At 36.8% G+C, this 14,838-nt stretch overlaps 2 protein-coding genes across 9 annotated transcripts in view; one reads left to right on the forward strand and one right to left on the reverse strand.

Annotated features, from left to right (window-relative positions):
* Window positions 1–260, reverse strand: part of PMS1 (PMS1 homolog 1, mismatch repair system component) — an 87,505-nt gene extending 87,245 nt beyond the window's left edge. For all 3 annotated transcript variants that reach the window (XM_032406207.1, XM_032406211.1, XM_032406216.1), the window contains exon 1: window positions 153–260. The gene's annotated coding sequence lies outside the window, so the exon portion shown is untranslated. The remainder of the gene's footprint in view (window positions 1–152) is intronic.
* ORMDL1 (ORMDL sphingolipid biosynthesis regulator 1) overlaps window positions 1–14,838 on the forward strand; it is a 22,385-nt gene continuing 7,547 nt past the window's right edge. The window contains exons 1-5 of one of the 6 annotated variants that reach the window (XR_004299762.1): window positions 342–473; window positions 2,647–2,827; window positions 8,058–8,209; window positions 9,842–9,968; window positions 12,293–12,373. Coding sequence is in view for 4 of the 6 variants with exons in the window: in XM_032406235.1 (XP_032262126.1) it covers window positions 2,654–2,827; window positions 8,058–8,209; window positions 12,293–12,428 (462 nt within the window). In the remaining 2 variants the exon portion in view is untranslated. The other 5 variants (XM_032406235.1, XM_032406227.1, XM_032406247.1 and 2 more) reach the window with 5 other exon arrangements.

Below are 14,838 nucleotides of genomic sequence, written 5' to 3' on the forward strand. Positions count from 1 at the left end.
CCCGCCCCTTCTTTGCGAGGGGGCGGGGGGAGCGGGCAGGAGGCACAAGGCTGCCAGTGGCGCTTTCACGGCAAACGGGACAAGTTGAAGGTAAGGGACTCTCGAGACTACGAGAAGATAAGAATGAATGCCCGTGAGACACACAACACTACCTTCTTGCTCGAGCGAACCATCCACTAGCGGACCAGCCAGCGTCCCGCCGACCTCACAGGCCCAACCTCGCGGATCCCGGACTCGCCCCCAGCGCGCGACTGGGCGGGCACTAGGCGCGCAGCACTTAGTCCCGCCCTGCCCGGGGAACGTGGGATTGGCGCTGCCCGCAGCCAATCCCCTGGCGGCGCGTTCGGCTCTGAACGCTTCCGCAAGCTGCGCTGCGCTGTTCTGAGGCTGATGTTAGGCGTTCGGCCTTGAAGAGACGCCGTCGCCGCGTAGCTGGTTGTGTTCCGAGCTGGCCGCCGGGAGTGGGGCGGCGGGTGAGTGGGCATGAACGTCTGTAGGGGATGTGCTGCTGTCTGCGGCGGTAAGGCGCTGTTGGCGGGCCAGGGTAGGCTTGAGGGGAAAAAGTGGACTACAGCTGCGTCCGCGGCTCCCGCTCTACTGGTGCGGACCAAGTGGCCACCGAGGCTTGCCCCCAAATCCTCGTCGTCTTGCCCTGGTACTGGTGGGATGTGCAGCTCCGAGAGGGAAGGGGCGAGTGGGGGGGCGCTGCGGCGGTAGGGGCTGCCCGTGATTTTCTGGCTCGCTAGGAAGTCCCCAAGAGGACCGGTCGCCGTCCTCGAGACACTCGCCTAGGCAGAGCCGAGAGGCTCTTCACAGTCGGAAGTCATTGTTTGCCAGTCCTGAAGTGGCGCGGCAGACTCCTTGGGAAGGTTTTCTGAACTGGGGTAGGGTCAGTACCACACCAGCTTTGCCTTCCAGCTCAGATAGAAATTTTAAGCCTCTTTCGAGCTTTATTTTTTTCTTTCCATCCTGTGGGAAATGGGAAAAGTATCTTGAGTTTTGGCATCTTCTAAGTATAACCTATAGCTTAGTGAAAAGAATGTATGATGTAAAATAGATACTTAAATTAGAAGAAATATTTGCACACGTTAACTTGAGACATTTGTGTCTTGTTAGTGTAACCAGCTTTCATCATCATAAGCCTTGATGCGTGTTCCGTAGATATTTGGAGAGAGAATGCGACATTTTACTCCGGAAACACTTGTTGGATGGGTTTATGAGAAATTACTCTTTTAATGCCAACTCCATAATAGGGAGGGTTCATGTACTAATAAATCAGACCTGTTCCAAATATACTCTAACCATGCCACCCCCCTTCAGTCTCATTGGTTGGTTTTTACTGGGGATGATAGGTATTCTTCAGGACAGCTGTATTTTGTTCGAGGGATTCTTAGAACCAAGGAAACGTCAGCCTTAAAATAACTGGGAACTAATATCCTTTCTTCCTTTGGTGTTCATTTTGAATGCAATAAAGGGAAAAACTTAGAAAAAGAAAAACAACCCGAAAATTTTAGGGGAGTTGAAGAGTTAAAGGAGGAAAGACTCATTGTTTTAACCTTACTGTGTCATGAGATTGAGAAACAAACCTTATCCCTGGACCATGTAAATTTTTCGCCACATTATGTTCCTCCCAGGTTCAGTATTTAAAAAGAAGTGATTTGAACCTGACCACTCTTTGGAAACATTACATTAGATACAAGAATCTGGCTCCTCAGAATAGACTGGGTGGATCCACGTTGCCTTTTTTTGTCTTTAATTCAAGTATAATTAAACTGTTATATTAATATCAGGTGTACAATATAATGATTTAACAATTCTATACATTTCTCAGTGCTCATCAAGATAAGTGTACTCTTAATCCCCTTTATTTATTTCATCCATCCCCCCCACCAACCCCCCCTCTGGCAACAACCACCAGTTTGTGCTCTGTATTTAAGAGTGTTTTTTGGTCTCTTTTTTTCTTTGTTTTGATTCTTAAATTCCATATATAAGTGAAATCATATGGTATTTGTCTTTCTCTGACTTATTTCACTTAGCATTATATCCTCTAGGTCCATCCATGTTGTCGCAAATGACAAGATTGCATTCTTTTTTATGGCTAAGTAATACTCTAGTATACATACATATGCATACACACACACACACACACACACACATACACATCTTTATTCATTCACATGTGGGTGAACACTTGGGTTGCTTCCGTATCTTGGCTATTGTAAATAATGCTGCAGCTTTGCTTTTTTTATATTAGTTTTATTCTGTACATTTAGCTCCTGAGCTTTCACTTTGGTTTCATGATATAAGAAAGTGTAGGTTTTCTCTTTCAGTTTGAGTTTTCCTGTCCATTATTTCATTTAGTAAAACCAACATGATAGAAGACAAGCTTTAGGAAAGGGATTTTAATTTTTTCAATAAGAGCCATAAAAGTAAGTCTTGTTTGTCTTACCATGAAGTCAGATGTTAAGAATTATTTACTGCCTTCATTGGCATCTGCAAATAGCATATTTTGGTGGATGTGTTTGTTCTATTTCAGAACAACTAGAGAAAAATGATCCTAGTAACACTTATTTTGTCATGTCAGAATGAAGAGTGTTTAGGTTTCCAGTTATATCATTGTTGATTCATTTCATTGCTTTCCTATAGAGCAAACATGAATGTTGGCGTTGCCCACAGTGAGGTGAATCCAAATACCCGTGTAATGAACAGCCGGGGTATGTGGCTGACATATGCATTAGGAGTTGGCTTGCTTCATATTGTCCTACTCAGTATTCCCTTCTTCAGTGTTCCTGTTGCTTGGACCTTAACAAATGTTATACATAATCTGGTAAGAATTTTACTTTATACTAAGCACTTATAAGCCTAAGGTTTAGTGCTTGTCAGGGACTGAGGGAGGAAGAAATAGGGAGTTGCTGTTTAATGAGTACAGTTTCAGTTTTGTAAGATAAAAAGAGTTGTAGAGATGGTTGGTGGTGATGGTTGCATAACAATGTGAATGTACTTAATGAACCCAAGTGTTCATCCACATGTGAATGTACTTAATACCACTGAATTGTACACTTAAAAGTGGTTAAAATGGTACATTTTATGTTATGTGTATTTAAATAATTTTTTTTAAAAGCTTAAAGCTTTATGCTATAAAGAAGAAAAACATGACTTAGTTTAACAGTTTGAGATATAATTCATAATTATATAATACATAAAATTCGCTGACTTAAAAGTGTACAGTTTAGTGATTTTTAATGTATGTGACAATTTTGAAGAATTCTAATCTGGGATAAGATTATATTTTTTCTATTAATACTTTATATTTAAACATTGGGCCCTTTTTCTAAGTAAGACCTTTTTTTTCCTCTTTATGGTTTTATGGAATCTAGAAAATAGGAGGTCATTTTAGCAAAAATTACAAGACACTGTAATTCAAGCTACTAATATATTGATTAACCAGAATGCTTCAGAAGTAATGGTTTTTGATTAACTGGAGATTAATAACCATCATTGATTTCAATCCTTGTTAAACTTCAATCCTTTCTAAATTGTATACATATACTCTCCTTCAGTATAGAAATTTTGAGCTTAATCATATCTTACGTGATTGAGGGTCTTATGGTGCCTTAGCTTTTTCATGTTGACTGTGGTTCTTCTGTATTATAAGATAGTTCTGCAAAGTATCCCACAGAGGTTCAGTTGATTGTACTGATCATATTATGCAGCCCTGGAAAATGTTTAAAAAAAAAAAACCGATAGTGACCTTTCTTATCTTTAACAGTCTATGAAAGCAGAATGAAAGGGGAGAAATCCATTAGTTGAGACTTTTTAATTGAATCCAGATTAATTATGTATTTGTTTAAAGGTATCCAGAAAATGAAGAACTTGGAACATTAAGGCAGGAAAATGTAGGAGAAATAGATTTTTTTTAATTAATATTATTTATTTCCTATTTTCTGAAGAGTATTTGAATTTGATTGGAGGAGGACAAGGATAATGTGGTGGTAAAAATAAATGAATGTCCACTTAGTCCATTTTATGCGATGGACTTTGGTAGGGCTATTTTTAAGTAGTGACTTCTCTGAAATACTTGACAAGAGTTATACCCTTCTTACCAGAATTCCTTTTCTTTGGCTTCCATGAGATCACTTTTTCCTAGATATATTTCTAATTTTTCCTTTTCTCTTTCTTGCACATTCTTCCTTCTGTTTTCCTCTCCTAAATATTGCTGTCCCCAAGGCTCTTTTCTTCATCTCTTTTTATTCTGTGTATTCTATCAAGATTACTTCATCTATCTGTATTTTCAGTTTCTACCTGTAGAATGATGATGCTCATATTAAAATTGGCAGATCACCTTGTACCTTAAGCCAAACAATTATAAATTAAACTCATTCCTGATGTGTCCCTTACCACTCACAACCTGTTCCTCTGGCTTTGTTCCTGATCTAACCAAAAGGCACCACTGTCTGCCCAGTAAGGCAAGCCAGATAGCTGAATGTCAAAGGTGAAGTGATTCATGTAATGAATTATCCAAACTGAGACTGTTTTGAGAGTAAAAGGGAGCTCTAGTAATAACTACTCCAAGAAAATAGGTGTAAATCAGGACCATTCATACTATCTAGTATATATGGTCACTCTAGTCTTAGATTAACTCCTTTTCCTCTGTATTCCATATCCATTTAGTCAAAGCCCTGTTTTACTGCTTTACTGTCTCTCAACTTGATCCCCACTGGCATTGCTATAATTGGTGCCCTTATTTTTTTCCTCAGGTGGGTGTCCTTGATGTTCCTCTACCGTCCTCCATTCCAACTTGGCAGAGAGTTATTTTCAAAATGCATATATGTTCAAGTCATGCTCTAAGTCCTTCTGTGATTCCTTATTATATGCATAGTAAAATAACAAGTTCCTTATGTGGCATATAAGACCAGTTGATAACAGTACAGAAGCAAGAAAAGGACTCAGTCTTATCTCATCCCATCTCCAAACATGAGTATTGCTTTAACAATAATGAAAATTACCTTGTTCTCACCTTTTTGCTTTGGCTTAGGCTCTTTTTCCACTGTTTTGATACCCTCCCCCCCCTCCTCCTCTGCTGGGCTGATTCCGACTTGTCCAGGAAAACTACTCAAATATCTCCTTCTCCAGGAAGCTACAAAACTCCCATGCTGCATTCTTTTAAGTGTATTTATCATAGTTTTATAATTAGGAATTTGTCTCTTTATTTCCCATATCTCTAAAGACCTATGTAAATGTTTGCTAAATTAGTCTGTATTGTCATATAATTTTCCCTTCTCCAATGGCACATGTATTAAATGTACTTTAGAAGTCACCCCCTCCCCTTGCCTAGATGTTTTCAAGTTAGTTGACTGAGATTTTGAAGCACAGTATATGGGTGTGAACAAAGCATAAGGGAAGCGAACTTCTGACTTACTAGTTCACCACACTAAAACCCTAACTACCAGCCATTGATGTAGCAATTAACATGACTCCAAATTTAGTTTCTTTTGAAGACAGACTACATTAAACCAATAAAATGTGAAATACGTACTGAACGCTTTTAAATGGGAAAATAGACCTAGTTGTTATCCGTGGTTAGAAAAAATACTGTCTTTGCCTTTCTGAACCATATAGTAGAAACCTACAGTGATTGTTTTATTCATTTTTACAGTGGCTATAGGTCACTTTTAGAGGTATTAATATTTCACAAAATTCTTAGCCTAGCTTTTAAAATGAATGAGGACTTTCTGCATTTTGAGCCAGTAAATATTAACGGCCAACCATGAGCTACATATTTTTTCCCCAATTTTTTTGATTTGGGTATAAATCCTCCATCACTAAATTTTATAGAATAACTATTAAAAATAATGGGATAGAAGATATATGGTCAGTAAGATTTTATTCTGTTTGTGAAAAGGATATATAAGATATTATGTTTGAATATTCTAAACACTGGTGATGCATGTAGTTTGAAGGAAATAATGAGAGGATTGTATTTCTCTTTGATGATTCTAATACATGCATGGGTTAGAGATTCTTAATTTTTTTGGATCCTATACTCCTCAGAATTTAAAAGCATACAATTTCTGTTTTAATTGCCTCCTGTAAAGTCCATGTGAAAATGGTTTCCTTGTGCTTACAGAATAAACATTCCTTAGCTTAGTGTCATCTTGGCTTAATATCTAATACTTGCTGTGTACCAGCCCTTGTTCCTGAAGTATTCAGGCTAATGGGAGAACAAACATGTCAAAAAGTCTAACAAAATATATTGTGCTATAAATAAAAGTATTTTCAATAAAATTCTATACAAGCACATAGGCTACTACTAATGAGGGAGGCTTCACTAAGGAGTTGTCATTTGAGCTGAACCTTCAAGAATGAGATAGTTGACAAGATATCACAGCTTTTGCCTCAGCGACAAAGAACCTTTCCCTCTTCTGCATTGGCTGTGTGCTCTGTACCTTTGATAGCAGTTTCTGCCCTACATTCTAGTTGCTTATGCATATCTTTTTTTTTTTCTTAGCATCTCTTAGAAGATTGAGTTTTTTTCAAGGCTGTGAACATTTCTTACTCGATTTCATGTGGGCATACATGTCCTCTGTGTCCTGTACATATAAGCCACTTATTAAATGCTTTTTGAGTTAAATCCAATTGAACATGAGTCTATTGCTATATAGCTTTGGTGTTATTGTGGCTAAACAACTTTTGAATTGCCTAATGGAATAACTAGAAAGTAGACTCAGCTTTGAAAAGAATGGCTCTCTTAACCTAGTTAGTAATATAAAATTTCAAATCACTAATTTTTCTTCTTTTTTCCATATATTTATTAAAAGTTGAAGAAGCAAAAATGACACCTCCTTGTGACTTCTAGGAGGAAAGACTGATGATAATGTTTAGGCAAGAATATTCTGTTACTGGTGCCTCAGACAGTGATCCTGCAATGAAGTACTACCAGTGATCTAAATAGAATAATAATCTCAAGGAAACAAAATCTAATATATATTGGTTTTTTTTCCTAATCACAAAATTAGATGTTCAAACATATCCCTAGACAGAATGGATTTAATAATGTTTTTTTACTTTCAAAAAAGATAACTTCAGGGCCAGCTGGATGGCTTAGTCAATTAAGCATCTGACTCTTGACTTTGGCTCAGGTCATGATTTCGGGGTCCAGGGGTTGAGCCCTGCATCTGGCTTTTCTCCCTCTCCCTCTGCCCCCCACCCCCAAATAAATAAGTAAATCTTCTTAAAAACTAACTTCAAAAGAAACACTATTGGGGCACAGTGGTGATTTTAAAAGCAAATTGAGTTGAACACTAGATCTACTATATAACCATCTTTGTTGTGTTAGAACTATTGAGACAGAGACAGTCTTAATAAATATTTTCAAAACCATTTTCCCCTGATGCAGAAATTTTATTATTTATGAATGTATGTTTTTATCATTTTGTAAGTATCATCGGATTTATTAATATGACACTAAATATTCCTACACATCAGGGATAAGATACTCCTGTTTCCTGGGGGCCTGGGTGGCCCATTTGGTTAAGCTATTGCCTTTAGCTCAGGTCATGATCCCAGGGTCCTGGGATCGAGCCCCACGGTGGGCCCCCTGCTTAGTGGGGAGCCTGCTTCTCCTCCCTCTGCCACTTCCCCTGCTTGTGCTCTTTGGCTCTATCTCTCTGTCAAATAAATAAATAAAGTAAAATTAAAAAAAAGACAATCCTGTTTCTTAATAGGAAAGGTATTAGAAAATCTAAATGTAATGATATAAAGCTATCCTGATGTTATTTTTTTGTGTATTTTCAATTTAACAGGAGATGAAACCAGGTTACTTTCAGTTGATCTTTTACTGGTTTTCACCAAATAATATTCATATGCCTCTGGAAGTTTTATTTTACTCTGAAGAAACTGGCCACAGCCTTTCACAAATAATATGAAAGCTTAAAATTTGAGCTGTTAAGTTGAATCACCCATACTGTCATAAGCAGTCCGGAACTATCTTAATGCTTGCTGACAAGTACTAATTTTATATTTGATACTGATTATGTATCTCCTTGCTTGTTTTCCAGGGGATGTATGTATTTTTGCATGCAGTAAAAGGAACACCTTTTGAAACTCCTGACCAGGGTAAAGCAAGGCTCCTAACTCATTGGGAACAACTGGACTATGGAGTACAGTTTACATCTTCACGGAAGTTTTTTACAATTTCTCCAATAATTCTGTAAGTGGTGGAAATTTTTTAGGTATGAAGAAGATTGGATAAGAGGGAGCTGTCCTTTTATTAGGTTGAATTTCAGTTAGAAACAGAATATTTGTTGAAACCTCTACCAATGAATAGCTACCACAGAGCATGAAATACAGGCAGAGTCTTTAACAGGCTGGTAATAAACTGTTTTTTATCTCAGTCAGTAATATATAGAGACAACATAGTGTGCCCATCAGTATGTTTAGACATTCTAGGATATACAGGTCAAATATATTCTAGTTCATATCCTTAAGTTGCTTACAAGAAAGATAAATGCATAATCTTATTCTGTATTCCACCATCAGATTAATCTCCCTAAACAAGGATTTTGATGATTTCAGATTAATTTCATTGACCATTTCCCCCCACACACACACCAATTTAGCTGTTCAAACTCCTTGGGAGAGACTGCTGTATAGTTTATAGACAAGAGAAGTTAGGCTTTCATCGTAGAACAGACCTGGGTTGAATCCTGTGTTTATCACTCAACCTGCTTGGTTTGCTCATAATGAAATTCTAGCCAGTAGTACATAGCTCAGTATGATGGCGTAAGAAATAAATGAGATAATATCTATTTGTAAAGCATTTAACCTTAAATTACCTCCTATTACCTGATATTCAGGACCCTTCACAAAATGGTTCCTACCTCATTTTTCCTTTATGTGAATATTTTACCCCATCCAGCTTCCATGTGGTCAAGCTCTTCTAAGCAGCATTTCTTGAAAACTTCATGTGTAGTCCTAGTTCTGTGCCTTTGTTCAAATCATGTCTCCTTCTTTCTTAATTTATCCTTCTTTCAAGATTTAAATCCTACCTCCTCAATAGGGTCTTTTCCTTAGCACCCAACCTTAAGTAATAATGACCTGTTTTGAACTCCTTTAGTAGTTGTTACATATCCCTTATTTATGTCACTTTGTATTATCTGTTATTATAAATGATTTCTTTGTGCAAAGAATTTCTAAGTGTATGGATTGCTTTGAATTCCACACTCAGTATAGTTGTATGCATATAATGGATGTTTTATGTATATCTTGATCAAACACTGTATACCACATAGCTTGTATATAGTAATGCATCCGTGATAAAATCAGTGCAGTCTGGAGTAACTGGAAAGACTTCTTGGAGGCATTAGGATTCCTTAAACTGGGACTTAGGGGAAGGTAGATTTTAGATAGATGTGCAGAGAAAGGAAGGCATTTTAAAATGAAAAGAATAAATTGATCATAAAGTGATAGGTTTCTTTTTTCTTATATTGATAGCACTTTGAGGAAATTTTTTAAATTTTTATTCCAGCCCCATATAAAATTAACATCAAGAGATAAATGATTTGTATGATATAACAAAGGTAAGTGCAATAACAGGAACAATAGTTATACAAACAGCCCTAAATTTGGATTTTAGCTCTACTGCTTTCTAGCTGGGTGACTTTTGGCCATTTCTTTGAAAGCCTCAGTTTCCTCATCTATAAAATGTTGAGGATTGCATTATAATTAATGTAAAAAGCTGAAATTTATACTGAATTATCAATAAAAGCTGTCACAAAATTGTCAACTAAGAGGTACCTGTGTACAACATCCATATTTCTAAAAATATATTTTTGACCCACAGGTATGATTTCAAATATTCTGTGATTAAATTCCTTATATAACTGAAGAAACAACATTAAAGTCATCTATATAATATTGATACTTTTCAGAGTGCTTTCACATTTTCTTATTTGATCATCATTTGTCAGGTAGGTGGGGCATGCAATGTTATCCCAGATTTTTAGATAAAGAACTAGGCTCAAGTGCATTACCTTATTTCAGATCTTGCATCTAGCTAGAGTCCAGAGCCCAGATGAAATCCTAAACTTCAATACAGGTCTCTTTTCAGTATACCCTTTGACAACTGGAAATTGGCAAATGGAAATTTGGCAACTGGCAATTACATAATTCCCACCTTGGTTTTGCATCCCCTTGGAGGGTTGTCAAGGTTTTGTAAGAACCAAGTAATTTTCATATAATTTACACATAAAGTTAATTTTTATTAAAAGACATAAAGGGGGACATATGTTATAGTATGATGAGAAGCAATTCCAAGAAGATCTACTATTTCCAACATATCAGGTTATACATTAAGCCCATAATGATTCTGGGAAATCAAGTGAGCTTACTAAATGCAAGTGGTATCCTATTTTGTTCAGTGAAGGAAGTATAAAAACAGTCTTCAGGTATATGAAAGTTGGAAGAAAGGATTTAGATAAAAGATTGAAGAATATGGTTTATTCTCCAGAAGTATTTTCTGATTATAGTTTGTGAAATAGGTGGAAAATTACAGAATTCCTCAATTTAGATGATTCTGAAAATGATATATATAGCTCTCTGTGATGTTTTTAGTCATACCTGAAAATAGCTGTTCTTTTCTAACCATATTACACAAGATGCTTTTCTCCCCTTATTAGAAATGAATGACAGTACTTAGATGAAAGGCTATTAGGATACTTTCCTGGCTCTTAACAGTACTAATTAGACAAACACCCATATGCAGACTAACCTCTTAGTTATGATCAAGTAAAGTATGATGTTTTAGTCTTTACATCCTGTCTATATTAGGATACTCTCAGTGGCCAGATGATGTGTCTGCACTCTGATGTACCCTTGGGTAAAAACTAGACAATTCTCACTTGATGATTTATGGTCCTAAAGGTAGCTTAGGCTTGTCAAAACAAATTCTCAGATGTTGAATGTCTTTGAATGTGTACATATGTTCAATTACAGCAAAGTAGTTGGAAATTTACAACAGTGTCTTTCAGTTTTCCAGTTAAACTGGTTGTCCACCTGTTCAGCTACAATATGGAAATGAGAACATCAAAAGGGCAATCAAGTATTTGTTTTCTTTCAAAGATACAGAATTGTACTAATACCCCATTTTCACAACTTTATAGCATTAGTTGTTTTTTTTTTAATTTTATTTTGTCATGTTAGTCACCATTCATTACATCATTAGTTTTTGGTGTAGTGTTCCATGATTCATTGCGTATAACACCCAGTGCTCCATTCAATATGTGCCCTCCTTAATACCCATCACCAGGCTAACCCATCCCCCACCACCCTCCCCTCTAAAACCCTCAGTTTGTTTCTCAAAGTCCATAGTCTCTCATGGTTCGTCTCCCCCTCCGATTTGCCCCCCTTCATTTTTCCCTTCCTACTATCTTCTTTTTTTTTTTTTAACTATAATGTATTATTTGCTTCAGAGGTACAGGTCTGTGATTCATCAGTCTTACACAATTCACAGCACTCACCATAGCACATACCCTCCCCAATGTCCATCACCCAGCCGCCCCATCCCTCCCAACCCCCACCACTCCAGCAACCTTCAGTTTGTTTCCTAAGATTAAGAATTCCTCATATCAGTGAGATCATGTGATACTTGTCTTTCTCTGATTGACTTATTTCGTATAGCAGTAGTTTTTAATCTTTTGGTGGGTCACAAAACCCTTTGAGAATATAATAGATGCTTTGGATCTGGATCTTCTCTTCAGAAACATACACATAAATACAAAACTATACCTGAAATTTCAGAGAATATATGAACCCTAGTTTGAAAGACTTATGCTTTAAAGGATACTAAGTAGCAAACACATTTTTTTTTTAAAGATTTATTTATTTATTTTGGAGAGGGAGAGAGAGAAAGATCATGAGCAGGAGGGGCAGAGAGAGAGGGAGACTCCATGCTGAGCACTGAGCCCGATGCAGGGCTTGATCTCACAACACTGAGATCATGACCTGAGCCAAAACTGAGAGCTGGGTGCTCAGCCAACTGTGCCACCCAGTGCCCTGCAAGCACATTCTTTTAAATGCATTTAACATAATTGCAGAAATGCAAAATGTGCATATATGCCTCCGTTAAATAAATTTTTAAATCCCAAATTAATTTAGGCCCCAAACTGTAAAACTCTTATTTTAGTGCTCAAAAGTGAATCTGCTTTTAGGTGTTTATGTTTCAGTGGCCTTTTTTACCTTTAAATTTTTTACAAATTTTACATGTTATATATGTTTTTAATTTTTATTTCTGCAGATATTTTCTGGCAAGTTTCTATACGAAGTATGATCCAACTCACTTCATCCTAAACACAGCTTCTCTCCTGAGTGTGCTAATTCCTAAAATGCCACAGCTACATGGTGTTCGGATCTTTGGAATTAATAAGTATTGAAATGTTTTGGAATGGAACAAAATTTTTACAGCTACTGAGTTTTCTGTAAGAAAGGAGTGGTTAGTAAACTGCACTGTTTCCATGATAATGTGAAATGAGAAGTATTTACATTGTAGGGCCAGTTGCTGGTTCTTCATATGCTGTTTTGAAGTGCAGATACTTACTAGAAGATGCCTCTGTGTAATGCATGTGGTATCTTTCTGAAGAGAGGCTTTATAGGCAGGCTGGGCAGGCCCAGCTTATAAGTTAAATGGCTGTAAAGTGAGGGTATAGTAGTAGATAAATCCAAGGAAATAAGAGATTTACAAGACACCAAGACCAGCTTGGCTTATAATAAGTGGGCATTATGTTAGGAGAAGAAAATTTCCAATCAGTCCGTTTAAGCAGACATACATGTAAACCAGAATCATCTCTTTACAAGTTTATTATAGATCATTTTTATTACCATATGTATTCCTTTTATGGTATATAAGAGGATATTTCCCTCTTGTTTTATACAAAGCAATCCCTACTTTATGATTGTGCATTTTTGGTTTTGCTGGCTCAACATTGTATTGAAGGATGAGGTCATTTTTACATTTATTAAGTTACTGAGTTCATGAAAGTCCACCTTCATGACTGGTGATAAGACAGCCAGGCATCTTATAAACAGCCTCTGAGTCAGCCTTCTAATTTTGGAGCAGAGTGGGTTTTGTTGCCTTTCCAGACACAAGGCTGCTAATCCAATTAAGAAAATAATTTATTTCACACAGTTAAAATATATGGTAATTTAAAGCTGTCTGCTTATTTGGTTGATAATCTAATTGTTAAAGTCTGCTATTGTTTAGAAAAGGAAACATAAAATGGACAACTATTTTAGCCAACCTGTGGTCTGGCAGAAACTGCTTCTGTAGCAGTAGTACCAAAGTAAATAATGGAGTCTTCTTTAGCGGGATTGCAGTAAAAGACAACATTGCCTTTTCTTACACCCCCTGCTCTCAATCCCCATATTTTGCCCATTAATGTTTTGCCTTTCAATACATGGATCTTACTGTAGATTAAGCCAAAGTGGTAACTGTTTCCAAAGCAGCAACCATATTGAAATCTTGTGACATTAATTGCAAGAAATAACTACTTTGAGAAGGAAACATGTCAAAAACAAGGTTCTGATACGGGATGAAACTGAAAAATCCAGTAATATTTGTAAACAAAACCGAGTGAAGAGAGTTATAGACCAACTGAAAAATCAATTTGTTTCAATAAACTGACTTTTGGGGGGTAATGATCATTGTTTTGTATTTCAGAAGTACTGAGTTTAGAAATCAGTTGTATGATAATGCTTTTGTATGTTTGTCTTTTCCCATGTATTTTTAAACCAGTAATCTATACTTGAATAAAACTTTTCTTTCACGTAAGATTATTACAAATAATCTCTAAATTCAGTCAGCAATGTCACATTTATTTTTCAAGGTTTTTTTAAGCAACTGAATTTGTAAAATTACGATAGTTAAAAATGTTCCTTTGCTTTTCTTCATTTTAAAGGCTTATATTTTTGCACAGACTTCAGAGATAGAAATCTACTTCTGTTAATACAGGCCTTCTGCTTTTTTCCCCACTTGTCACCCTTCAATGTTTTAAAAATATTTATTCAATAGATATTTGAGGGCCCAGTCTAGTGTTGGTATTGTGGCTATTGTTTGTAAGTAAGACAGACAAAATCTTTTCCCTTACCAGCTTACATTCAAATTGGAGAACAGATAATAAATGAGTCAAAACATATTATTTCATGTAGTGATAAATGCCATGGAAAAAAAAATTAAGCAGGTGAAAGGAGAACCTACCTCAGAAAGCCTTCCCTAATGTTCCTAAGGTGATTTTTAGACTAGAAAGGAGTAATAAAGGAGGATGAGAATGGTAAAAAATGAGGTCAGAGAAATAGAAAGGGTTAGATCATTTAGGGTTCTATTGGCCAAGGTAATAAGCAAATTTTCTTCTAAGCTTGACAAAGCCATTGGATAGTTTTACATAGGAGATTAAAGGCTAATGTTGAGAATAAAGTGTAAAGGAATAGGAAGCAGGAAGAATAGTTGGGAAACTACTACAGGCAGGAGGTAGCTCAGACTAGGAAAATGGCTGTGATGAAGTGGTTAAGTGGTCAAATTTGGTGTACGCTTTTTTGGTCTTAACACCTGGGTGAATGGTTGTATTAAATATGGAAACTTCCGGGGCGCCTGGGTGGCTCAGTTGGTTAAGCAACTGCCTTCGGCTCAGGTCATGATCCTGGAGTCCCGGGATCGAGTCCCGCATCGGACTCCCTGCTCAGCGGGGAGTCTGCTTCTCCCTCTGATCCTCCCCCTCTCATGCTCTCTGTCTCCCATTCTCTCTCTCAGATAAATAAATAAAAAATCTTAAAAAAAAAAAAAATATGGAA

Source organism: Phoca vitulina, unplaced genomic scaffold (assembly GCF_004348235.1).
Source record: "Phoca vitulina isolate PV1807 unplaced genomic scaffold, GSC_HSeal_1.0 scaffold1, whole genome shotgun sequence".
Classification (NCBI taxonomy): Eukaryota; Metazoa; Chordata; class Mammalia; order Carnivora; family Phocidae; genus Phoca; species Phoca vitulina.